The 27,498-nt window shown below is 37.7% G+C and overlaps 1 protein-coding gene across 5 annotated transcripts in view; it reads left to right on the top strand.

Moving 5' to 3' along the window:
• The window catches only part of LOC137233654 (bromodomain-containing protein DDB_G0280777-like), a 765,544-nt gene that overhangs the window by 190,984 nt on the left and 547,062 nt on the right, over positions 1-27,498 (top strand). For 4 of the 5 annotated variants that reach the window (XR_010947521.1, XR_010947522.1, XR_010947524.1 and 1 more), the window contains exon 4: positions 433-1,298. Coding sequence is in view for 1 of the 5 variants with exons in the window: in XM_067756862.1 (XP_067612963.1) it covers positions 433-777 (345 nt within the window). In the remaining 4 variants the exon portion in view is untranslated. Of the gene's footprint in view, positions 1-432; positions 1,585-27,498 lie in introns of those variants that run through there. The other variant, XM_067756862.1, reaches the window with a different exon arrangement.

The raw sequence follows: 27,498 nt of genomic DNA, 5'->3' as shown, positions 1-27,498 counted from the left end.
TGTTTTGAATATTGTCATTTTGCAATTATTTTAAAACACCCAAAAAGAAAAAAATTCAATTACTAAATGTTAAATGTAATTATTTTTTCTTTATAAAAACAATATGTTTTATTTATTTGTAAGTGTGTATGTATATCTCAATATATGTGTACGTTTTTATGTATGAATTGGTGTTTATTTACCTTTCGATGTTGCTAATTTAATTATTTTTCGATATTATATTTGTTGTTGCTATTTTAGCTAGCACAAAAAAAAAATTAATAAAAAATAATTTCAATGTTGCTGAAATTATTATTGTCTGTTACCTTTCATTCACTTCAACTAAGTTCTTGCTAATTGTTGTTATACAAAGATGAAGAAAGAAAAGTGAAAAAAATTGCACAATTTATTCATTTCGTCCCCTTTCCCCATATTTTGAATATTTCATTGCAGATAGCCACGTTGATGAGAATATTAGTTGCATATAACAACAAAAGCAACAGTTATCACTGCAGTAATAGACACTTTAGCCCAAGCTTGAGAGCGAGTCATAAGATCAACGACAAAAACAAACATAATAGACGTTTGCAACCTTATGTGCTCGATTTGACGCGTTTGCGATTGCTACAGCTGCAGAAACAACCACACCTACAACAGCAACTGCAAAAGCAACAAAAGTTTAATACCAACACCAATGCGGCGTTAAGCCCAATGCAGCTAAGTGCTATACAACAACAACAACAACAGCAACGACAATTGTTGCGCATAATGCAGTTGCAACAATGCGGCAATTTATAAGACAGCGGCAACTTATACAACAACAACAATACGTTGAAAAACAACATAAGCTCAAATATCAACAACATCAAATAATACAACAACAGCAACAACGTAAAGCATTGTTGCACATAAATTTAGTGCCGTGTACTTCGAATTTTTATAAAACGTGTACGTGTAATAGTAATTGTAGTAGTAGTAGTAATGGTAATGGTAATGCGTCTACTGTTAATGCCGCTACTAACAATGGCATTGGCAGTGGTACTAATGTAATGCTTTTACAAATGGCGTCAGCAACAACAACAACAGCAACAACAACTATTTCACTAACATCGCCATCTTTGAAATCGATTGTTAAGCTTTGCTAGCAATCACATCAACGCACATCGTTGGCGACACCGTTACCGAAAATGTGTGCCACCAGCGATGTTGCAAAAATTAAGTCGGCGAAATCTCAAACAAGTATCAGTCATGATGGTGGGGTCAACGAAGAATCAGCGCACGCAAATGGCGTTGAACAGGACTATGATGGAGATGAAAAGGTAGGCGGGATATTTATATATTAATTATAATTTTATATTCAAAAAAAATGTTCTATTATATTTGGCTATATATTAAAAAATATTTAAATTGGTTCACAACAAATAAATATTTGTTTGACCTCGTGTGATATGTCATATTCAGGTCAAACTAAACTTTGTTCAAGTCAAATTAAACCTTTTATTAAATCAATTGAAACTCTTCTATATAAATTAGACTTTTTCCAAATCAGTCGAAATTTTAATTTGAAGATCTCACATAACTGAATGAGTCTATAGTAATACCAGAAGTTTGCTGTGCCCCTTCTAATAGCTAAAGTCCTAACCTGAAAGACGTGATTGGTCGTTCCTTCCTTCAAACCAAACTTCCGACATCTGCTATCCCTGACAAGGAATAATTTAAGAGAACGCGACGCCAGAAGCAAGTGTTCAGTCATAACACGCGTCATGAGACTACAGTCCTCTCTTTTTAATGATAGAAGCAGTTTTGTTAGTCTAAGATTGTGAAACCTGCACATGATCTTCGACACTTGGCAGTCCCACGCTTGGGTCCATGCCTTTCCCGCTTTTTCAATAATGTGCACCACTCACCTTCTCTTTATAATGCCCAATCAAATTGGGAAGTCTCCAGAGAATGTTTCGAGGCATCCGCCTTTTTTCGTTAGCTCATCCGTTTTCTCATTCCCATTTTTCCCATACGCTGTGGGATCCAAGCTGCCCCAGAGGCCCTGAACGTCACTGTAGTTATGACAAACATCTTCTTCGTCACCATGTATGCACGCTAAATGTGCAGAATAGCATACAGTGCAGTCATCGGGGTTGCTTGCAAAGCACCTTTAATGCTAAGCATTGATAGCTTGCATACTCCCTAAAATTTTTTGAGGTAGGTTCTCTTTTATGTGGCGGTCCATTAAACAAGGACACCATAGCATAGAATATGCTTTACAATCGATGGTAATACCAAATTAGGGAAAGAGGAAGACATCGCGCACGTAAACCCCCATCATGCTTTTACATGCATAAAGTGCCATCGAAGCTTTCTTCACTGTCGTCTCCACGTTGATCTTCTATGACAACTTACTATCTAGAATGAATCCCAGATATTTTGTGAAAGATCTCTCCTGCGGAGTCATCTATCTTAGCTTAGGTGTGATCAAATTTGGAACTAGGTACCTCTTGGTAAACAAGACCGTGTCCGTCTTCTCCGTCTTGGCGCTCAGCTCAATATTATGTCCCTTTAGATCTAGAAGCGCTCAATCCCTCTAAAACGTTATTGCAGCAGTGAAGCTGAAATCTTCTGGTGATATGTGTAAAGTTAGGGTGAATTGGCTACCCGGGGGTACACAAAGGCTTGTGACATTTAGGGCCTGTTGATGTTTTATGTGTTACTCAGCTAAGTTTTTTTTTATATTCAACGAACACGCCTAATTTTAAGCAAAAATTTTAAAGTCAAATTTTAACAAAAAATTTAATATCTTTACAGTATATTAGTACATTATGTTAACATTCCACTCCAATACAAAAATAAAAGAAACTTTGAAAACGGGCGTAGCACCGCCCTTTTTCATTTAATTCGTCTATAATACTTTTAATGCCATAAGTCGAACAAAAATTTACCAATCCTTGTGAAATTTGGAACAGGCATAGACTCTATGACGATAACAGTTTTTGTGAAAATGGGCGAAATCGGTTGAAGCCACGCCCAGTTTTTATACATAGTCGACCGTCCGTCCTTCCGCTCGGCCGTTAACAGGATAACGTGAGCAAAAATCGATATATCTTTACTAAACTTAGTTCACGTACTTATCTGAGCTCACTTTATCTTGGTATTAAAAATTGGCAAAATCCGACTATGACCACGCCCACTTTTTCGATATCGAAAATTTCGAAAAATGAAAAAAATGCCATAATTCTATGCCAAATATGAAAAAAGGTATGAAACATGGCGATTGGATTGGTGTTTTGACGCAAAATATAACTTTGGAAAAAGCTTTGTAAAATGGGTGTGACACATACCATATCATATTAAATAGAAGTAAATGAAAAAGTTGTGCAGCGCGAAATCGAAATCCTATGAGTCTCCTTGGAATCATGGCAAGAATACTGTTTGCCGTATTACATATATAAATAAATTAGTGGTACCCGAGAGACCCTGTTCTTAGTCGCCCTGGTCCACATTTTGGTCGATATTTCGAAAACGCCATCACATATACAACTAAGGGCCACTCCCTTTTAAAACCCTCATTAGCACTTTTCATTTGATACCCAAATCGTACAAACACATTCTAGGGTCACCCCTGTTCCGCCTTTATGGCGATATCTCGAAACGGCGTCCACCTATGGAACTAAGTATTACTCCCTTTTAAAATACTCATTAACACCTTTCATTTGATACCCATATCGTACAAACTCATTCTAGAGTCACCCCTGGTTCACCTTTATGGCGATATCTCGAAAAGGCGTCCACCTATAGAACGAAGGCCCACTCCCTTTTAAAAATACTTATTAACACCTTTCATTTGATACCCATATCGCACAAACAAAGTCTAGAGTCACCCCTGGTCCACCTTTATTGCGATACCTCGAAAAGGCGTCCATCTATAGAACTAAGGCCCACTCCCTTTTAAAATACTCATTAACACCTTTCGTTTGATGCCCATATCGTACAAACAAATTCTAGGGTCACCCCTGGTCCACCTTTATGGCGATATCTCGAAACGGCGTCCACCTATGGAACTAAGGATTACTCCCTTTTAAAATACCCATTAACACCTTTCATTTGATACCCATATCGTACAAACGAATTCTAGAGTCACCCCTGGTCCACCTTTATGGCGATATCTCGAAAAGGCGACCACCTATACAACAACTACCGCTCCCCTTTAAAACCCTCATTAATAGCTTTAATTTGATACCCATATCGTACAATCGCATTCTAGAGTCAAACCTGATCCACCTTTATGGCTATATCCCTAAATGGCGTCCATCTATAGAACTATGGCCCACTTCCTCTTAAAATACTCTTTAATACCTTTCATTTGATACACATGTCATACAAACACATTCCAGGGTTACGTTTGGTTCATTTTCCTACATGATTATTTGCCCTTATTTTGTCTACAACTCTCTCAGCTGAGTATGTAATGTTGCCGAACCCGAACTTAGCCTTCCTTACTTGTTTTGTTGGATAGTCATTTTTTTTTTTTTTTTTTTTTTTTTTTTTTTACGTGGAAGGAGGAAATGCTTTATGCACTAACCGGGTTTGTAAGCCTCGGTGCTACTCTCTGTAGCAGCGAGCCTCTCCGAGTGTAGGACTCCCTTTCTTTTTATACTCAGTTGAGCAGAGCTCACAGAGTATATTAAGTTTGATTGGATAACGGTTGGTTGTACATATATAAAGGAATCGAGATAGATATAGACTTCCATATATCAAAATAATCAGGATCGAAAAAAAATTTGATTGAGCCATGTCCGTCCGTCCGTCCGTTAACACGATAACTTGAGCAAATTTTGAGGTATCTTGATGAAATTTGGTACGTAGGTTCCTGAGCACACACCTCAGATCGCTATTTAAAATGAACGATATCGGACTATAACCACGCCCACTTTTTCGATATCGAAAATTTCGAAAAACCGAAAAAATGCGATAATTCATTGCTAAAGGCGGTTAAAGCGATGAAACTTGGTAGATGGGTTGACGTTATGACGCAGAATTGAAAATTAGTAAGATTTTGGACAATGGGCGTGGCACCGCCCACTTTTACAAGAAGGTAATTTAAAAGTTTTGCAAGCTGTAATTTGGCAGTCGTTGAAGATATCATTATGAAGTTTGGCACGAACGTTACTACTATTACTATATATGTGCTAAATAAAACTTAGCAAAATTGGATGAAGAACACGCCCACTTTTTAAAAAAAAATTTTTTTAAATTCAAATTTTAACAAAAAATTTAATATCTTTACTATATATAAGTAAATTAAGTCAAAATTCAACTCCAGTAATGATATGATGCAACAAAATACAAAAATAAAAGAAAATTTCAAAATGGGCGTGGCTCCGCCCATTTTCATTTAGTTTGTCTAGAATACTTTTAATGCCATAAGTCGAACAAAAATTTACCAATCCTTCTCAAATTTGGTAGGAGCCTAGATTCTGTCACGGTAACTGTTCTCTGTGAAAATGGGCGAAATCGGTGGAAGCCACGCCCAGTTTTTATACACAGTCCACCGTCTGTCCTTCCGCTCGGCCTTTAACACAATAACTTGAGCAAAAACCGATATATCTTTACTAAACTTAGCCCACGTACTTATCTGAAATCACTTTATCTTGGTATAAAAAATGGCCGAAATCCGACCATAACCACGCCCACTTTATCGATATCGAAAATTACGAAAAATTAAAAAAATGCCATAATTCTATACCAACTACGAAAAAAGGGATGAAACATGGTAACTGGATTGGTTTATTGACGCAAAATATAACTTTGGAAAGAACTTTGTAAAATGGGTGTGACACCTACCATATTAAGTAGAAGAAAATGAAAAAGTTCTACAAGGCGAAATCAACAGCCCTTGGAATCTTGGCAGGAATACTGTTGGTGGTATTGCATATATAAATAAATTAGCAGTACCCGACAAATGATTTTCTGGATCACCTGGTCCACATTTTTGTCGATATCGCGAGAACGCCTTCACATATACATCTAAGGGCCACTCGCTTTTAAAACCCTCATTAATACTTTTAATTTGATATCCATATCGTACAAACACATTCTAGAGTCACCCTGGCCCACCCTAATGGCGATATCTCGAAAAGGCGTCCACCTATAGACCTAATGCCCACTCCCTCTTAAAATGCTCAGTAACACCTTTCGTTTGATACCCATATCGTACAAACATTCTAGAGTCACCCCTGGCCCACCCTAATGGCGATATCTCGAAAAGGCGTCCACCTATAGACCTAATGCCCACTCCCTCTTAAAATGCTCAGTAACACCTTTCGTTTGATACCCATATCGTACAAACATTCTAGAGTCACCCGTGGTCCACCTTTATGGCGATATCTCGAAAAGGCGTCCACCTATAGAACTAAGGATTACTCCCTTTTAAAATACTCATTACCACCTTTCATATGATACCCATATCGTACAAAAACATTCTAGAGTCACCCCTGGCCCACCCTAATGGCGATATCTCGAAAAGGCGTCCACCTATAGACCTAATGCCCACTCCCTCTTAAAATGCTCAGTAACACCTTTCGTTTGATACCCATATCGTACAAACATTCTAGAGTCACCCCTGGCCCACCCTAATGGCGATATCTCGAAAAGGCGTCCACCTATAGACCTAATGCCCACTCCCTCTTAAAATGCTCAGTAACACCTTTCGTTTGATACCCATATCGTACAAACATTCTAGAGTCACCCTTGGTCCACCTTTATGGCGATATCTCGAAAAGGCGTCCACCTATAGAACTAAGGATTACTCCCTTTTAAAATACTCATTACCACCTTTCATTTGATACCCATATCGTACAAAAACATTCTAGAGTCACCCCTGGCCCACCCTAATGGCGATATCTCGAAAAGGCGTCCACCTATAGACCTAATGCCCACTCCCTCTTAAAATGCTCAGTAACACCTTTCGTTTGATACTCATATCGTACAAACATTCTAGAGTCACCCTTGGTCAACCTTTATGGCGATATCTCGAAAAGGCGTCCACCTATAGAACTAAGGATTACTCCCTTTTAAAATACTCATTACCACCTTTCATTTGATACCCATATCGTACAAAAACATTCTAGAGTCACCCCTGGCCCACCCTAATGGCGATATCTCGAAAAGGCGTCCACCTATAGACCTAATGCCCACTCCCTCTTAAAATGCTCAGTAACACCTTTCGTTTGATACCCATATCGTACAAGCACATTCTAGAGTCACCCCTGGCCCACCCTAATGACGATATCTCGAAAAGGCGTCCACCTATAGACCTCATCCCCACTCCCTCTTAAAATGCTCAGTAGCACCTTTCGTTTGATACCCATATCGTACAAACATTCTAGGGTCACCCTTGGTCCACCTTTATGGCGATATCTCGAAAAGGCGTCCACCTATAGAACTAAGGATTACTCCCTTTTAAAATACTCATTAGCATCTTTCATTTGATACACATATCATACAAACACATTCTAGAGTCACCCCTGGCCCACCCTAATGGCGACATTTCGAAAAGGCGTCCACCTATAGACCTAATGCCCACTCCCTCTTAAAATGCTCAGTAACACCTTTCATTTGATTCCCATATCGTACAACTAGAGACACCCCTGGTCCACCTTTATGGCGATATCTCGAAACGGCGTCCACCTATAGAACTAAGGATCACTTCTTTTCAAAATACTCATTAACAGCTTTCATTTGATACCCATATCGTACAAACATATTCTAGAGTCACCCCTGGTCCACCTTTATGGCGATTTCTCGAAAAGGCGTTCACCTATAGAACTAAAGCCCATTCCCTTTTAAAATACTCATTATCACCTTTCATTTGATACCCATATCGTACAAACACATTCTAGAGTCAGCCCTGGTCCACCTTTATGGCGATATCCCTAAATGGCGTCCATCCATAGAACTATGGCCTACTCTCTCTTAAAATACTCTTTAATACCTTCCATTTGATACACATGCCATACAACCACATTCCAGGGTTACCCTAGGTTCATTTTCCTACATGGTGATTTTCCTTATTTTGTCTCCGTAGCTCTCAACTGAGTATGTAATGTTCGGTTAGACCCGAACTTAGCCTTCCTTACTTGTTCTTCATGGTCTACCCACTAAAACCTAACCTCCCACGGCCCGCGCATTTTCCGCACCTGGGACCGCATTTAGCATAACTTCGGGCACGGAAGCGCGCTACGTGAGCTCTTTGGCTACTCTCACGTTATTGTGCTAAGCAACTATCTTGCCGTTTAGAGAGGAGAATATTCCTTGCATATCTGCTGACCATGTCCCATCTGTCATTTCCGCAGGTCATTTTATGGATGACACTGCCCGGGGATAGGTCGTCTAGTGTTACTTCCACTCTTCTTCGTTGCTGTGCGAAGTGATCGCATTCGAAAAAGGTGTGGCGTACGTCGTCTATGAGCCCACAGTATAAGCAATTCGGATTTTCAACCTTGCCCATCCTGTGGAGGTATTCCCGGAAGTAGCCGTGGCCACTTAAAAACTGTGTCAGGTAGAAGTCGACCTCTCCATGTGGCCGTTCTAACCATGGCTCCAGCTCGGGAATCAGTTCCCTTGTCCACTTGCCTGCAGTGCTGCAGCTCCATTGCTGTTGCCAGCGTCGGATAGAATCTTTTCGCGCCTGCGCGGCAGCAACATCTATACGTACTTCTCCTCGGAGGTGGTAAATTGATTTCCTCTCCTCCGCGAGAAGATGTATCGGTATGGTTCCCGCAATAACAAGAACTGCGTCTGCGGATACCGTGCGGTAAGCTGAGGCAATTCGTAGCGCCCCTCTGCATTGGACAGAAGTAATAGCTGCGCGATACTTTCAGAATTTCATTGCATCCGGCCAAATTTCTGCCCCGTGGATAGTCATTTGCTTTTAGTATCTCTTTGATTATTATTTTGTTTTTTTGGTGATATTGGTGATCGCTAATACAAAAAATTCGGTTTATTAATCCCTTTGCGGTGCTGATCTTTTGGGATAGTGGGTATATTGACGTATAATTTAAGATACGGCCCGACGAAACGGGCTTGCGATACCAATCTGTGCTGAAGGTTCCATCTTGTATATTCCTATGAATTATCATGTCCAAGAATGGTAGCCTATTGTTGTTTTCTGTTTCGTAGGTGAATTCAATTCCAGGTTCTATTTGGTTAAAATTTCCAACGTTGCTGAAAGGATGCTTTCTGGTAGTATCAGATATAGGTATTTTTTATGACGGTTATGTTGAGATTGAATTCTTCGTTCACCTTTTTTGTAGCTCTTTGTAAGACATCATCTATTAAAATTTCTACTAGGATACAGCTAATGAGGGATCTCATGGGGCATCCTGACTTTTGTGCGTAGAACTTCCCGTTGAACTGGAAGTAACTATTTGTTGTGCAGATTGTGATAATTTCATTAAATTCACTCTGCGATAGCTTTGTGTGTGTTTTGATTTCTCTCCAGCGCTCATTCAACACTCTTATTATTGAATCTACAGATGCATTAGTAAGGAGACTTTTTACGTCTAACGAAACTTGGATTTGGCCTGGTCGGTGTGTTTGTTCGGCGATGAAACTTTTGAAATCCTATGAGTTGCGCAGGTGAAATTGTGACTTTGGTATGTCTGCTAGAATTTCAGCTGCGTCTTTCGATAATGCTGTTGTGGCTCCCTCACAGTCCGCGGAAATGGGTGTAAGTGGCACTGGGTTTTCATTTTTGCGGTATTTTGGTACAAAATATATTCTTGGTGACGTTGGCGGTGTCCGAGCATGCATTTTATTATCTCCAGCAGTGGTCTTGTTCGTTTCTCTCTTGCTATTGCAACTGATTTGCTGTGATTGTGTTGGCAGGAGTAAAATCATCAAAGTGGTGGTTGCCTAGTCGTTTATTAACGAACAACGAGTTAGCACGTATGTACGCATGTTTGTCACGAAAAAAGTTATTTATAAATATGCTTTGAAAATATTATTTTATTGCTTGAGAAAAAAAAATATTTTTATAAAAACAAATGTTAGATTTCCTGAAAACGATTTTCCATTTTTTTGTCGACATAACAAATGCACTTTGAATGCATATTTATAGGAATATTTCTTTTACGCGCACATTTGTTTATTTCCATTAGAACTGGTCATTATAGGCATTTTAAGCGCACACTAACACCTTGCGTGATTGCATAAATTTTGGCAATTGAAAAGTGGCAGAAAATGACGGTAATAAAGGCAATGAATATGAGCGGTAATTCAAAGGCACCCCAGTAGGAAATTGAAATATTTCGTATTAAAAGAAAATGTATTTAAATATTTAAAAATATCCTTTCTTTAACCTACTGAATGACATTGATGAATTCAATATATATTTTGAATCCCCTCCAGCTTGAGCATACTTCCTGTAGAATTTCTGTTACTTTCTTCACTGCTACAATTTCAACCTGAAAGACACCGTGTAATCTGAAAGCCTATCGGATCTACATATTTCCGAATTGGCACAGTAAACAGCATATCTGATCCCCTCCGTTAATTTGGAACCATCGGTATAGAAGTGTATATTATGCTTTGCCATTTTCGCACTTTTGCGCCAACCCTCCGGATCTTGTGTGTTCCTAAGATCTCTTTCGAAGCTCAGCCACTCCCGTGATGCTCATCATTAATTATATGTATATCCCTAAATTTTTGGATAAACGTACTTTTTTGTTTGGTTGTTTACCAAACTAGAACGTCCTACGTACAATTTCCATACTCTTACATGAATACAGTGCCTCAGAGGCTTCCTTCGCTCTCTTTCTTCCGCATGTCTAGTACAAACCCTTAATATTTTGTGCTGTACCTTTCTTGTAGGGTTACATCTCCAAGATTTTGACTAGTCTAAATTGGGACCTTATACTTCCTAGTCAATCATACTAGAACGGTTATTTTCACGTTGGCTGTTAACCCAACTCCAGATGCCCAGGCATGTAAATCCTAAAGTGCATGATCCATCAGAAAGCTCACTTTTGATAGAAATTTGTTGGTAATGATGACTGAAATGTCATCTGTATACAACGAAGGTTTAACCTGTCCTCTGTCGAATCGCCTTTTAAATTGTGTGATGACAAGCATTTACCGCTATGATAATAGTTCGTCACCCTGCGACATTCGTCTGTTTATAGAAAGAAAAGGAAAGTTAAAATCGAAACGGTGGCAGCGGCGTGTTATCAACTTGTTATCGATGTGATTACAGTCTGATATCGGATTCCTTCATTATCGACAGGTTACGGTTATGCTATCGATTTCTTATCGACGAGTAATCGGTTTGTTATCGAAAAATCATTGATTTATTACTGAGCTGTCATCGATTTTTTATCGATATGCTATTAAAAAATTATTGATTTGTTTCCGAGGAATCATTTATGTGTTAAAGAATAGATAGCAATAAAACTTCAACATAAAATCGAGAACACATCTGTCGGAAATAATCAAATCCGATATAAACTAATAATAAACCGACGACTCGGAAATATTAAGCTGACTATAAAACGATAACTTCTACGATAACGACGAATGTCATCTCAGATATACCAACATGGCTTGATTCTGGTAACTGATATACGGTGTGTTTAAAAATTGGTTATCGAAGTGAAAGGGGTTTGCTTTCGATGAGTTATCGATTTTTATCGACGGGAGATAGGCATGCTATGGATTTCTTATCAATGAGCTTTCGGTTGGCTATAGTAGTCTTATAGATTTACTAACGAATATAAGTTGCTTATTTATCGACAATAATCGATATTAAAAAAAACATCCATTTTTTATCGAAAGGTTATAGATTTATGAATAGTGTGTTATGTGTTTATATCCTAGACTCATCGGTTTGTTATTTACTAAATGCCGATAAAACTTCAATACTAAATCGATGACACACCTGTATGATGTCGATAATTAACTCTGAGCTAAAAAGTTTCACATAAACCTGGCTGGTTGCGTACCCACTTCTAAACACTTTTGAGGTCTACGAGAATGTAGCTTTCAGTATTTCAAAAATTTCAGCTAAACGCAGAACACACACACACACATATGAACACATCCATTTTCATAAGAGATTGCACATCCATATTAACGTAAAACGCATGTGAAATACAATTCACTGAACTATAACTGGCTGCTGCGTTGGCTGAAACTAAGCGCAAATTGCATAATGATTGTGTGGCAACGGTTGTGCATTCATATCGATATGTAGATGTGTATAAGTTGAACAATGCAATATCAGGTGCCTTTTCACACAGTGAGTGTGAGGTAATAAGAGTAACCTATTTCTCATACATTTGAATGTAAGCATTAAGCACAGTTGAATTAAATTGAAATGGATATGTATGTGTGTGTGTGAAATTATATATGCCTACTAGCATACATCTCTAATCACCTTAAACTTTTCCATTTCTTCATATGGCATTCAACTATTGTTTCAAACACACACACATATACACATACGAGCATATGTAACATCAAATTTAATTTGCCTATATCTTTTTATTGCTCGAATTTCCGCCTAAAACGATTTCGAATTTCGTCTATAATTTAAGCATTAAAATGCTTCAAATGTTAATATGGCCTAAGTGTATAAGAAAATTATTAGTTTGAAGTGAGCTATTATTTTTATAGTTTTTATTGCCTTTAATTGAATGCAATAAAGTGCTTAAATTATTGGATCTTACTCCTGCAAGCAAGGGCACAAGTCTAAGCAGCATTCCAATCATTTCAAGTCAAGTAACACTGAGTAATATTTTCAATGCATTTCTGCAGCGAATGTTGCTATATAGTTCGGTATTAGGGCAGAACTATCGCATTAACCTTACGATAATAGTTCTAATTCCGTCTCCTCGTTTTGCTTTCAACTGATTCATTAAACATTGTAATGTCCTACGAAATGGCAATTGCTCACCTTTGCAGACTTTTTGAACGTGCTCTTAAGTGTTGCATTTGTGTTTGTTGTTGTAATAGCACTGCTTTGCCTTACTCAATATGCGCGAATCCTTACAAATTGTCAACAATACCCTCTACGGGGAGTCTGAGGAAACTTACTGTTTCAACAGGGTTGGAGACAGAGAGATAAGGGTGTTAAAAGCGTTGGTTCCACACTGCAATTTAGAAGATGGTAGGCCTGATTTGGGAGCACGTTAAAAGCATGACATAACTTGGGTATGTAGGGGTTGATTCTGGATAACTAAGAGTTTAGATATTACAGTTCCAGATCAAAATTTAGTAGAGTGACGCGTGCCTCCCTGGGAAATTTGCTTTCCTCAACTGCGATTTCCAGCAATTTTTCTTCGGGAACTGGGATAACAGGGCAATATCTGCACAGTAGTCCGGTGTATTTTTGTGGAGTTCTCTGAGGGCTTTTAACTGCTCCTTTTTTCATAAGGCTGAGTTCTTATGTGCCGGATAACTTTATTAAATTACGGAGATAACTCTTTAAATTTCGGGAAAGTGGAACCTTTGCAATCTGATGTCTGTTGGGATGCCCAGGTTTCTGTGATCGGTGTTCTGACAGGCCTGCGTAGAATCCAAGTGGCCGGACAATTGCTTTACAAGTGATTATAAACGTTTCTTTATCTCTGCCGAAGTGCTGCTGGTAAGAGAATTTAAGATTTTTTTCGGCTCTGGACTTTTGTTACAATTGGAAAATCAGACCCAGTGTTTTCGTTTTTAAGACAGTCTGTTGTCGTTATGTTATAGATATAGATGTTCAATATAGGCGATATTTGCCTTGTCTACGTTGTAAATAAAGTCGCTGGCGACTTGGTCGGTGACATTATCACATTTCGTGAGGTGTAAAACATGGAATGACTAGGAAGAAAGTCGCATACTTTATATCAAAGCTCATCAATGCATGGGCCGTGCTACCATTGTCATTCAGTCATTGGCATAGGACGCAAAAGAAACTCTTTCTGGTGAGGAAGGGAGCTTTTATAGATAAAAGTTAAACAAAAGTTAGGTTAGGACACCATCCTGCAGATGTCCTTGGATTCACCACACCCCTCTTCCGAGATTTGATGGCACGTTCCTGAACTGTATCGATGCATGTTAATGGCGTTAGGGCGGTGGTGGTGCTATGTTATTTTCGGAAGACATGCTCATGGTCAACAAGTCCAGATTTGCGGTGAAGGGAGGGAGCAGGTGGGTTTCAGTCGTCTTGACCACTGCCGATTGGATGGTTGTTGAACGATATGAATCTCCCAAGTTGGCCGGATTTCCAGGATTTTGTAGCGGTATCACTCTTTTTATTTTCCTGTGCGAGAAAGTGGACAGAGGTTGTAGATGAGCACCAGCAATTTTTATCTCTCATAGCCAAGGTTTTTTACCACCGACATTCCAATCCCATTAAGGCTAACTGCTTTAAATTGTTTAACAAGATTGATGGCTTCTTCAGCCTCTTTGGTGGTAGTTATAAACGGGAACGCACTGTGTTTATGCTTATATTCTTGGTTTGCCAATTACATATTTTTGCATCAGCTAGCACTATATAGCCTAAGGCGATTGATGTTTTGTCCTTGGACTTAGTCAAATCTGAGAGGTTCATTCCGTAAGGCTATTCAATCAGCGTTGACTCGTTTCTTATCCGCTGCCATGGAGGCTGCAATTTTAACAAGAGAACGTGATCTTGCAAGACAGCATGACCCTGGCAACTTTTAAATCAAACAGCTTGTACATAAACACAAGCGGAAAAATGGGGGAAACACCTTAAGAACTGTAACCTCTGGGCCGGTGCAGATAAATTTTACTCATTACACTATCTCGTACATGCCAACACTTTGTGAAATATTCAATCAAGTATTCTTGATATATCACGTTCAGAGCTCAATGTAATGTTTTAATATGAAGAACATTGCTGCATCTTGGACCAACATATGTGAGTACACTATCTCTGCTGGCTATCTTTGTATGGCATTTTAGTGTGTAACAAAATAGAAACCGACCTCTGTCAGTTGCGTTTCCTGCTTCTGACGCGTTTTGGTGCGCATTTGGCACACCGCCTGTTGTAACAACCGCCTTTTGCGAGCCCTGTCTCTTCCAAAAGCCTCCTGCACTCACTAATCCGGTGGTGCCTTCGCAGTATGAACCATGTAGCCTGTTAATTTTTCTACTCAACGGCTACCGCTGTGAGGTACTCAGTAGTGTGATAAGGCAGCAAACTTGAGCTCAGCTGTTTCCTTGCCTAGACGGCAGCTTGCTCTCTTCCATCCGATTGCGCGTAATAAACGCCAAGCCAGCGCGCGTTGAGCTATGAAACCTTTCCTCTCAAGTATAGCCCTGGCTGCTTGTTCAGTGCCACGTCAAACGGTCTCTTTTCAAGGGTTGGGACGTGTAGTTTGTAAACTCCATGTATATTTGAATTTTATATGCAATTTTAAACTGACTCATAATGAACTTTGAAAAAGACTGTTAGAAAAAAGCTTCTTCAAAATTGAGTGGAATTTTTCTCTTAAATAATTTAATTTTTTCAGTTTTAACTCAAAATTACTCACTTTGCTAACTTTGGATACAAATTTTAAACAAAATGTTATTTCTGCCTCATTTAATCTGTAAAATAAATGATTGTTTTTTTATCTACATAGAAAAACTAAGAAAACTCTCTTCCAAAGCAAAGCAGTATCAGAAAAAGTAGCGCAAAGTTTCGCTCTTAAAACAAAAAAATCAAAAACAAATTGCACAGATTTAGTGCAACAGCAAAACTCTACTCGAAGTTTCATAAAAAAAAAAAAACTTTGCTGTGGAAAAATCAGGTGAATACAAAGAAAAATGGCAAACACTTAACGAAAGTTCACCTTCGCATTCGCCAAATGCAACGTTCGCACCTGATTGCATACAACAATAAAATACGCAACAAATGTAGAGTAACGACGAGCAGAACAAAAATGGCAATGAAACATTTTTTTTTTTAACAAAAAGAAAAAAAAATACAAAATAAATCATGAAAAATGTATATTTTTAACGCCTTCATCTCGCTTTAAAGTGAGTATAATACACTTGGTGCTAGTGCCTTGTAATGTTGTTTTTGCTTTCTTCTATCAATTGGTGCTGCAGCTGCCGCTGTTCGGACTTAGTGTGGGTCCAAAATCTATGTGTTGATCTGCCAGTTCGTGTGTAGAAGGCAACACGTTGAACTATGTGCAAATCACGTAAAATGCTTACAAAAACAACAACTAAAGCAACAAATGCTATCAATTTCATTCACATACACACACACAGGTATGCAACTTTAAAACACATGTAAGCATATTTTTTATGCATGCGGGTGTATGCAGTTAAAAACAACGTGATTTGTAGCTGAAAAACAGTTGATCACACGCGCCACTACCTGAGCAACAACAATAAAAATGTGCATGCAGAGTAAAAATAAAATTCAACCGCAGCCGCGCAGTTTGTTGCTTCACGTTGCATTTGCTACATACGCACGGCCTTATCAGTATACAAATGTGTCATTCCATCTTATAACGTGAGTTTTTGAGATCAGCTGAGACGAATATTTTACTTATGTGCTCTTAATTATCAATGGTTTAGTCCTGCTGATATAGATTAAAACTGGTATACACAACTCATCTACGCATGCGAAAGATTACCAAGCAAATAATTAGGACATATCTGACGGAATGAATAAATAAATTGGATTTTCGAATGATGCTAATCTTTACTGTACCTGTGTTGTGGAGTAATCGAAATGAGCTCCGTCAATATCATGCCAGGGAACGTTTAGTGGTCTCACTGTGTTGTTAGCAAAGACGCGAAAATATAATGACTTTTAGAGAGTTGACAGTTTAGTATCTGGGGGATGTTACCAGCTTGTGTACTTGATATGGAAGTCTTTGCAATAGCTATAGGGTCTGCAACGATAACATCAAGTATGGCTAGTCAGTGAAGGGAGTCAGCTCCTGGTTCTCTACACAATATACATATAAAATCGATATAAGGTCATTATTGACCGGCCAGTTCAACTCCATGGTCTCCTACAAGTCACATAGTGAGGATAGTAGTACCTAAGGCTGGGTAAGCACTCAGCCCTACAGATATCTAATAAGCCTAGCTTATTTTCAATATAAGAATAATATACGATAATATTTTGGAGTTATTCGCCTAGACGCATACATACTGATATGCGGATTACGGTGTATTCCTATTGCAAATCCTGTGAAATATATAATACATGAATAAAAATTATCGCGGGTTTTCTAGATGATAAATAAATAAGACAGTCGATTAAAAGCTATGACAGGGAGTCGAGCTAAGATGCATACAAACTGAACAATAATGAGGAAATGACTCAAAAGATCAAACTAGGTAAATTTTTCAACTGGAATATTCGAATTTGGTTTATACACAAAGTTAGGTATACGAGAAAATCTGCTCGACCACTTTTTAATTATCCCGTGAAGGAAATCAAAGAATGCAGTTCAAAGGTCACCAAGTTGCTAAGGGATAACTGCAACGATTTTGGAGTCTTACAGTGCGAACAGAGTAAGCGCAGATGCCGAGCGGAGCCGAGCCGAGCTTATTGACCCTTATTTTCATGCGTGAAGAAAATTTGTATATAATATAATAATATATGCGAGAATCAGTGCTGAAATTCTGTTTATTCCATGTGTATTGCTTTTATGTCATTTAGTTTTGTTGTTCATGTGTGTTTATAAAATTGCTATATATGGTATTGGATTCATCCATTGAAGAGTATTTTGCTTCTCCTAGCGTGATTAATGGAATTATTAACAGTAAAGAATTTAGAAAACTTCCAATTACATTAAAAAAAAATTCACTTATTATTTGATCCATTTTTTTTATTTTTAAACCATTAAAAAACACGACAGCACGCTAGAAAGCAAACATCAGCAATGCAAAAAAGCGCGCAAAACGCTTTGAAATTGTTTTCTCGCCCTCATCGGCTTTGCCCTCTGCTCTTCTTGGCGTTCATTGTGTTATACGCAAGCTTATTTGTATTCACTTGTATGTAATCAGTTTTATCGCACTGACAATTTTTATAGCACTGACAATCTCGGCCGGGCTTTCAGCGCTCACTCTGTTCGCACTCTAAGGACCAGGTTTGGATAGGGTAGCATTTCTCAAAGATTTTTGAAAAATAAAGATGTTGAATGCGAGTTTTATTACTTGTATATAAAATAATATCTGGTTGGATGCAACATTATTTTTTAATGGATTTTTTTATTTATTTTTTTTTGATATTTTTCTTTAAATTTCAATTGTTACATAGTTTTATAAATAAATATAAAAACATCCAGCATAATGCGTTAACAGTAATAAGTATTTAATATCTATATATATAAAAATGAATGTCCGTTTGTGTGAGGCTTATAGAATCAAAAACTATTCCGTCGATTTTGTTCAAACTTTCACATACCTCACGCGGTGGTTTGCACATAGGTTTGGTTACGATCGACGCACAGGGTCTCGAGATATAGGCCAAAACGTGGACCCGGATACCGCTAGAATGTGTGTGTATTATGGATATCAAATGAAAGCTGTTGATGAGAGCTTTAAAGTAATTTTCATTGTGATATTCGATTTAGTCGCATCAACCTGGCAAAACTGATAAATATGCATGCGAAACCGAAATAAAGACATGAACTAATTAAACCCCACACACCTATTTGCATACGTCCTATTCGATTTGCCTGAAATTTGGTATATAAATTTGCCTATATTAATAGGTACGATGCTTTTTTCCGGGAAATAGACCAGTGGCGTACTGGGACTGGGATTAGGACTCGGACTGAGACTGAGACTGAGACTGAGACTCGGAGTGAGACTGGGATTGAAACTCGGAAAAGGACTGGAACAAAATACATACCACCCTCTGAGACTGGCAATAAGAGATGAAGAATAATGAGAAAAACTTGAGAGAAAACAAAAGATAGAAGGAGAAGGAGACAGAGAAAGAGATAGAATGAGACGAAGGTGGGGATACATGAAGCGAAAAAGACGGAGGGAGGAGTGAATACAAAGATTAGGAAAAATTGCAGAGAGGGGAGAGGGGGAGGCCAGAGTTAGATGGAAAAAGATTATTAAAATGTATACAAATAGGGCAAATTTAGGGCAGAACAACGTCTGCTGGGTCTGCTAGTAATTAATAAACTAAAACTAACATAATAATAATATCAATATATTAGTGGAATATATAGACATAATGTATAAAATCTAATAGATCTCTTTCACCACACTACAAACTTTAACACAACTTTTAATATAATTTAAGCAAACAAAATACACTGGTTGCAGTTTTAAAGTGAAAAATGTAAATTCTGAACACACTAGCTGAATAAAACGTGTAAAAAATAACTGTTAAATAATAAATACAGACAGTGGTAGTTTAACACATTCTGATATGGTTAGTGGTGAATGTGACCTACCAAAATTTTGTGAAACATACTTCACACTATTTTTCGTTCCTGCAACATCTCTATTTTAAAATTGTCTCAGCAATCCTGTTGAGCAATGGTTACACCTGCTAAGGCACTCTAAATAAAGGCTATGCTATTATATTTTGTTTTTTTAATTTGCTAATTTATTACGGATGATCTGTATATGTGGGAAAGGTGATGCTAATCTCTACGGGATGCATATCTCACAACAAGCTTGACGAGATTCATAATAGATGGTAGTAGTTGCAGTTACACTGGGGAAATATTTAATAGTCGATGGCCTTTATATGATGCAATACGATATCCTCTTGAGCCTCATAGGTATTAAGCATTATAAGATTTCCAAATATTAAAGTCCAACGAAATTTAAATGTTGGGTAAGATTTCTCCAAAACCTGTTTAATATTTATCATTCATTTACAGTAAATTTCCATTGCTTAGTTCACGAGTTGAGGTAATATAACGGCACACCAAATCTAAGAGAATTAATTAGGAATCGCCAAACCCACGTAGCATTTGTACATATGAAAGTCATAAGAAGGCATTTTGCAATTTTATCAAGGTTGGAAATATGGTATATAAGTACTTATGCTTCCAGAGCTTGACGCTTGTCTCTCGGATACTTCTGTGCAGATGGAAACGTAAGCGGCTGCATACGCTTTTTACGGAAATGGTAGATATAGTTCGTATAATAAATATCCAGTCGCTACGTTGTCGAGATCATTTTATGCGAATGTATGAAGATGGTTCGGCCCTCAGAAGGGTGAATAAAGGTTTTGAATATGCATTAGGCAACAAGCAGTCTACAGCCAAAGTATTTCAGAATTTTGACGGTGCATGCATCAGGGTCAAGGCTCTTGAAGGGTTGGACATTTTTTAGATTTATAAACTTATGTTGGTGCAAATCTGAAAGGCTTGTCTGATGCATATATTTTGTTGATTTTCCGACGGGGTGGATATATGATGTATATTGGAAAAATTTTCCCTCATGCCTTGTCAAATTTGATTTCGAGACATGTGCATCTGTATGTGTTAATCCAGAACCTAGGGAGGTTTTTTACTGATCAGTTTGTTTATCGGACTGAGGCAGGTAGAAGTCAGTAATTGTAGTCGTTTCACATTCTTAGTGTCTTCGTTGCTTTGGTGCGTTTATTGTTTCGTGTTTTTTTGCTGTTGTGCGTTTGTCTATTGTACCTGTAGGATTTTTTTGTTTCTTGTAAACAAGTTTAAAGGTTCAAATATTGTGGCAGAAATTGTGTTGGTTTATTCGTTTATTATTCTACCGTGGAATGTTTTCTATTTGTATTGATGTTTGCTGGGGAACATTCATTTTTGATAACGTGACTTGCTAATTTGGACTGTGGTATGATGTTTGCGTTTCATGTTTTTCTATTGTTATCTATAATGTGTTTTCTAAACGTCGTTAAAATTTACTGTCCTGTTTGTTTGTCCTATGTAACTTTGTTGGCATCCGCACTTTTATAAGACGTGGCTGTCGTATTCGTCCAAGTGTTAGTATTTTCATTTCTATTATTTCTCTTTGGTTTTAATGATTCCTTCTGAGTTAATCTACTACGTTATGCTATTTTAATATTTTTGGAGGCGTTTCGAGATGCTATGTATTATTGTGTCGGTGGCCGTTGGCTTTATTTATATGTCGTAGTGAAATCTATGATCAAGGTCTGATACCTGAATATTTTGAAGTCTGCCAGTTTCATGTTTAAAAGAATTTTGGGAGTTCCTGATAATTATGCATCTTCTGCTTATGTTCGAATCGCTTAACTGTCGAATAAATAACTCTAATACTCAGTATTGCAAAATGGTGTTTATTAAGACTACTCTGGGAGTAGTTCAATTATAATTCAATGTCACGTCCTTCCCAAAGGCGTGTTTAAATAAAACTGATTACTTATTCCTCAACTTGCGCTGCTTTTATACTCTCTGTTTCTTCGTTTGCATACTTATTCTAAGGTCTAAACGAAGATAGAAAAGTTGTACCAAATACTTGGTTATTTAGCTATATGCGTGTGTATGTGTGAGTAAGAACTTCACCTCTTAGCTGACGACTACCAATGTGTATGTGAGATAATTTCTTTGCTTTAAGCTGCTGGTTATGTGTGTGGAATGTTCTTCGTTGCATTGTGCATAAATATGACTGCTTGCCGTTTTTTGTTGTTGTGATTATTTACTAACAGCATAGTAATGCCAACATTCGCGACGGTATATTAAAGGGGCATTTTGGCAAGTTCCACAAAAACGACATCATCTACCATTATATCTAATGAGATCAAGCTTTGTGATAGAGAACATGTTTATTGGCAAGTGTCACCAACACAGTCTGTCGAAATCAATTAGTTTGCTGGCATATCTCTCATTTAGTTTCTTAAAATATGTATTGTAAAATATTCTCTTCTTTCGTATTTTCTTCGTTCTAAAAACTGTATTCGTGTTTTCTTTTTTTTGTCACCAGAACCGATAGAAGTATTTTAGTTTATCTTGTTGGTTACACATTTATATTATAGCGAACCATTATTAACACTAGTAAAGAAATTTCAGGTATTGTAGTGCAACACCAACTTCTCCGTTTGGGATGATCATCCATTTCTTTAAGGTTAAACTCCTTTTTTGAGATCCTCGAGTTCCGATTGTGAAACTCCCTTAAATTGTCTTTACTTCCCATACCGTAACGTGTTTGTGTATAAGAGGAACTTGGGACTATTTGGCCTCTTTATCATAAAGAGTAAATTAATGTAATAGTAGTAGCCACAAATATTAAAAAATACTACTAAAGGGCTAAAACTATAATTGCTTCAACGCATTAGAATCACGTAGCCATTTTAACTAAAGTACAGACTACTAACCGGAACGTGACAATTACCTACATATTTGAGCATGGAAACGCTAATTATCTTTTTAATTGTCTGACTAACTCTGGAGTTGCATTTGACTTTTGGCATACAGTAACAAGCAGCTTCAACACATTGTTGTTATAGCCAACGCGATGACGCATATACATGCAGACATAGTTTTATACTCATACCATCAAAAAAATTATGCTTTTGATTGCAGCAAGGCTAAGCATATACAGCAAAAACTGACCACAAAAAGAAATGTATAACAATATTAACTGCATACAAAAATACTCAAAAAATATAAAAAAAATTAAAAATGTCGCCGATAATTACACATTTTGGTCAAGGTGTTGACTAAAAATTTAAATTAATTGTAAATTCCAAAGGCGTTTAGCAATTTCCACTAACCAGCCGGAGGATAAAACAAATAACGAAAGCAATTGGCATCATTTCGTTTGGTTAGCACACACACATACATACATACAAGTAACTTAGTGTAATGCTACTTTCGCTTTGTCGTCTTTAATGTTATTGTAGTCAGCAGAGCACAGCAGGAAAGTTAATTTTAGCTTTTGATGTTGCCAGCATTTGTCGAGTGCATAAAAAAGTTTGTTACAAAAACTTTACTTAAACCAAAATTAACTCGCTGCAACAATTTGCTCTCTGCTGCATGAATCTTCCGTTTTTATGCTGGCGGTGGTGGTGTTGATTGTGGTGATTGGCTGCGTGTATGTACCCTGTAGGGCAAATCTCAAATTCAAAACTGGTGCGTTTCTAGTGCACTCAGAACTTGTACTGTTTTTTTTTTTCAAAATCTGTTTTACACTCCCCCTGTGTGTTAGCGCGATAACCCCGGAAGAGATCTTAGGTCGAGCTCCTCTTCCAATGAGCTCGTGCTTCTTTTAATTTTTCTTACAAATAAGCGGGACAGGACATACTTGTTTTGCGCCGACTCCGAGCCGCATATGCAAGTAAGATGAGTTTTCACAGGGAGCTTTTCGTGGCAGAAGTACACGCGAAGTGCTTGCCAAACACTGCGGAGGGGCGACCCCGTTAAAAAAAATTTGTCTTTTAATTGAAAAAACTAATTTCTAATGTGATGTTGCTTTGCCTGAGGCGGGAAACCAGGATCTTCAGTGTGGTAGGCGGAGCATGCTACATCACACCACGGCGGCCGCCATGGTTGATATAGCGGTCTTAAAATGCGATCAAAATATACAGGCCTACGCTCCTCTTCTTAAAATCGACGCCCTAGTTGGAGATTTTCGATTGCTGCTGTGGTTTCACCTCAAATGTGAGTGGAGCTTACTTTAGAGATGTTGACAATAAGGCATACTCAATGGAGCTATGTAGTCTTTTCTCCTCTGAAGGTTACAGCAAAGCAAGAACTTTCGAAGATGAGAATAAAGCATTCTCTTTGGAGCAATGCGGTCTTTTTGTTAGAGAGTTGACATGTTCTGAATGAAATAGTAAGTTTTTCAATTGATGCTTCCTCGAAAGGTCGAAGAAAAGGTTGAACACATCACTTGTGGATAACTTTTGACAATTGAGGAAATCAGGTAGGTGCTCACTCTTTTTTTAAAATGTTTGAAACTGTGTTATGCTTTGCTGAACGATGATCTGATTCGATTTACCGAAAAGGTTGTAATCACATCTCTTAATTGGGATTCAGGTTATCCTGATGCTCAATAAAAGTTGTTGACAGCCCTTAAATGAGTAATTCTATCATATATGTGATGTGCCAGAACATGATGCAGCGAATTATTTATGCTCAGATCAGAATGGTATTGGAATTCGCGGTGGAGTGGCTTTGCAAAAGAATCTTAAAAGAGGTTTTAGTCAGACATTGTATTTTACTAAGATAAGATTGCACACCCAATTAAATGCTTATTTGGTACCAACGATTGACACTGAAGTATTTGGCAAGGAACACGGAGTTTTCTTTGAGCCGCTGATCACGCAATTAGATCCGTTTGGTATTTAATATCATTAGGTTGAACTATATGTTGGCTTGTACTCTCTCCTGTAAAAAAATATATTGTTCGAAACTGGTGCGGCCTAACCCATTCCGAATACCTACCAGTACGTTGTTGTTGTTGCGATGAGGATACTCCCCGAAGGCCTCTGGGAGTGTTATTGATGTTGATGGTCCTTTGCCGAATGCAGATCCGGTACGTTCCGGTAACAAGCACAATTAATGTACTAGCCCGACCATCTCGGCAACGATTTGGTAAGACCACATGAAACCTTCTAGGCCATCACGCCCTCCAATCCCCTATATCCATAAGGAACTTGAGATCGCCAGGGCCTCGGCTGTTAAAGAAACAGGATTCCCCACGGGTAGGTGAGTTTCAAAATTGGGTTGGAGAAACTATATATTGCGCTGGCAACCCCTTGAAAGGGTTGCGCTACACAACCCCTTGAACTAGATTGGTATTTTAGTCGCCTTTTACGACAGGCACTCCTGCCGCGGGTATATTGTAATCCCCCAAACCCGCTGGGGGTTCTGGGGTTCTATCGCTTTTAAATTCTTTCAACTGGCAAATTTAAGGTGGCGAAATTAACATGGCGATTTCCTACGTGGTGAAAGTTGTACCTGATGCTTTACCGTTTCTGTAACTTTGAACTTAATAAAAATTTTTATTATAAGAAATAGTTTTATCATAAAATATAGTTAATTTATTTAAAAATTTATCAGATCGAAATCCTACATGATGCCTCTGATACGATTTTATTCCCTTTTTAGATATTTCAAAACTGCTCAGTAAATATCTGCATTGGAAATATCGATTGGTTTTTTAAGAGATTCCTTATATAATGCCGGCCTTCGGTCTAACACCGGCTACGTGATAGGAAATATTTCCTGATAGAAGCCCTTGCATTACAATATTTCCCAAAATTGCCCCCTGAAGAACTTTTGCACGTATATTTTGAGTTGATTCAAAGTGTTTTGACATTATCTGAATTTACTCTGTTGAACTTTTGGCGAAAAAACTCCCTTGGTGGAAAAACTTGACTGTTTTATGGTCGAAATGAGTTAGGAGTTGTCTTCTTATTCGAAGGCTTTTGGCGGTTCTCAAACCGCAACCCGCTCAGTGGGAATGAAGCGCTCATTTGCACATTTATATAGCGAGTCGTTTGACCCAAGACAGACGCCCGCTTGCAGCCGCAACTTGTGCTGAGCAGACGCTGCTGATGGAAAAAAAATATTCCCCAACTAGCCCTTAAAGTGAGTATGTCATAGCCAGATTGTCGCCTTCTCACATTAGCTCACTGCTAAATGAAAGTTCATTGGCTATCCAGAGGACACTTTACACCGGATGAAGTGCGCTGCCTGAACCGCATGCAAAATAATTGCTTTTGCCATTCCCAGGTGAATGGTGGTCAAAAGCTTCCCACCTTGCGTGTAGAAACACACAGCTCCACTTTCCCAGTGGATGTTATGGAAGGACTTTCACTTGTGGAAGCTTCTTTCCTGTCCATTCGCTTATTTATAAGCAATGGAATTTACGTAGGGGAAAGGTTGTAAAATGTATGGAAAACGGTATACTCATAGTCCCGGTAATTTCTCTATAGGATATTTAGTTGCTAAATGTAGAATAGTGAATGATTTCAATTTATCTCTTTATTTTTCTACCTTAATCACTACATGTATATTTGTATGTGCATATATCGGCTGGAACACTTTAATGAGCTTAATTATCTTCAAATCGAGTTTACGCGGCGTTACAAAAATCACGTGCCTCTTTATTTGCCCGGCGCACTAACAGGACATTTAGTCCAACTGGTAGGCCAAATAAAACAAATTGTGTTCAGAAAACTATTTGATGAAAGAAATGAAGAAACTCATGCAATCTAAGAATAGGTTCATGTATATCTAATTCAAGTTTGCTGCTTTTACAAAAAAAAAAAAATATATATATATATGCGGCTGATGAAAAAAATTACCAAAATATGTAAAATGCTGATAAAGTTTCTTTGCAATGCAATGTGAAATCAAACACTTGAAAAGTACTAACACACTAAAAGGGTAGATATACTTAATGCGGTGACACAATGACATTTTTCATATAGATGCGTTTAACACAAGCTTATGCATCCCAATAACATCGCTACAATCAACCAAGATGTTGCGTTTGTAAATATTAAGGAACTTCATACTTGGCAATTGAAGTTTATTACGCCTTGTCCATTCACATACAAAATTTCACGAGCACTGTTGTAAACATTCTCCCCATACAACAAACATACTTTCTAAAATATTTTGTGTCGAATTCGATTGTTATATTGCAGTTTTTAATTGCGAAAAATGATAGAAAATTTATCAACCAGTGGGAAAAATAATTTCACTTGCAAACTCTGCCAACACCCTTAGCCAAAGCAAATGTCAAATTCTTCTTCGTATGATTTGCTTGTAACAAAATTGGGGAGTTGGAAACTTTTCAATATCAGATGGCGCCAGTGTCACTCATTCTACCATTCTCCATAAAAATACGTGCAACCTACTCATAATGCATAAGCTAAGTGTTAAACTCATTAGCAAATCTCATGATGGTACTCCATGGCGGATGAGTAATTTTATTTAGTTAAGTTTCATTATCTCAGTTGTGCTGATTGCAAAGAAGACGCACATATATAGGAACAGCTGATAAAAATGACTTCAAGTATTTAGCTAACAATTTCTTGCTTAGTGTTGTTGCTTCAGACATATTCGTGATTTTACTTAGCTAACTAACATTTTTATGTGCGTTTTAAAAGAAGCGGGTCAGTTGGGGAAAAAAATGAAATATGAAGCACATATCCTTCTTTTTAAAGTATGCGTAAACTTTATGAGAATATTTGTTTTTATTAATGTTCTTGTGATTTTATACGAGCAACTTTTATAACTATTTAATTTAATTTAATATAATTTAATAAAATTTTTTATTGTATTGTTTTCTGCAAATTTTTTATTCCGTTTGTGCACAAACTTCGTCTAATATGCATGCGGGTGCAGAAGCGTATTTAGAACATTACACTTGATGTAAAACTGTGCTTAAAATAACAACCAAATGCACGTTATTCATTCGTTTTGTCATTTGTCTTTGCACGCCATCTAAATAAACACAAAACTGTTGCAATTCGCATGCAGGTTTTCTTTCTATTACAGTGAGGGCAACAAACATAAGGCTTAAAGCAAAGCTTTAGCACGTGCTCATAAGGGAGGACTTTGTACATATATATATATGAATAAATTA

This window comes from Eurosta solidaginis, chromosome 5, assembly GCF_040869045.1.
Source record: "Eurosta solidaginis isolate ZX-2024a chromosome 5, ASM4086904v1, whole genome shotgun sequence".
Classification (NCBI taxonomy): domain Eukaryota; kingdom Metazoa; phylum Arthropoda; class Insecta; order Diptera; family Tephritidae; genus Eurosta; species Eurosta solidaginis.
The sequence above is the reverse complement of the archived record's forward strand: the minus strand, read 5'-3'. Positions and strand labels throughout refer to the sequence as shown.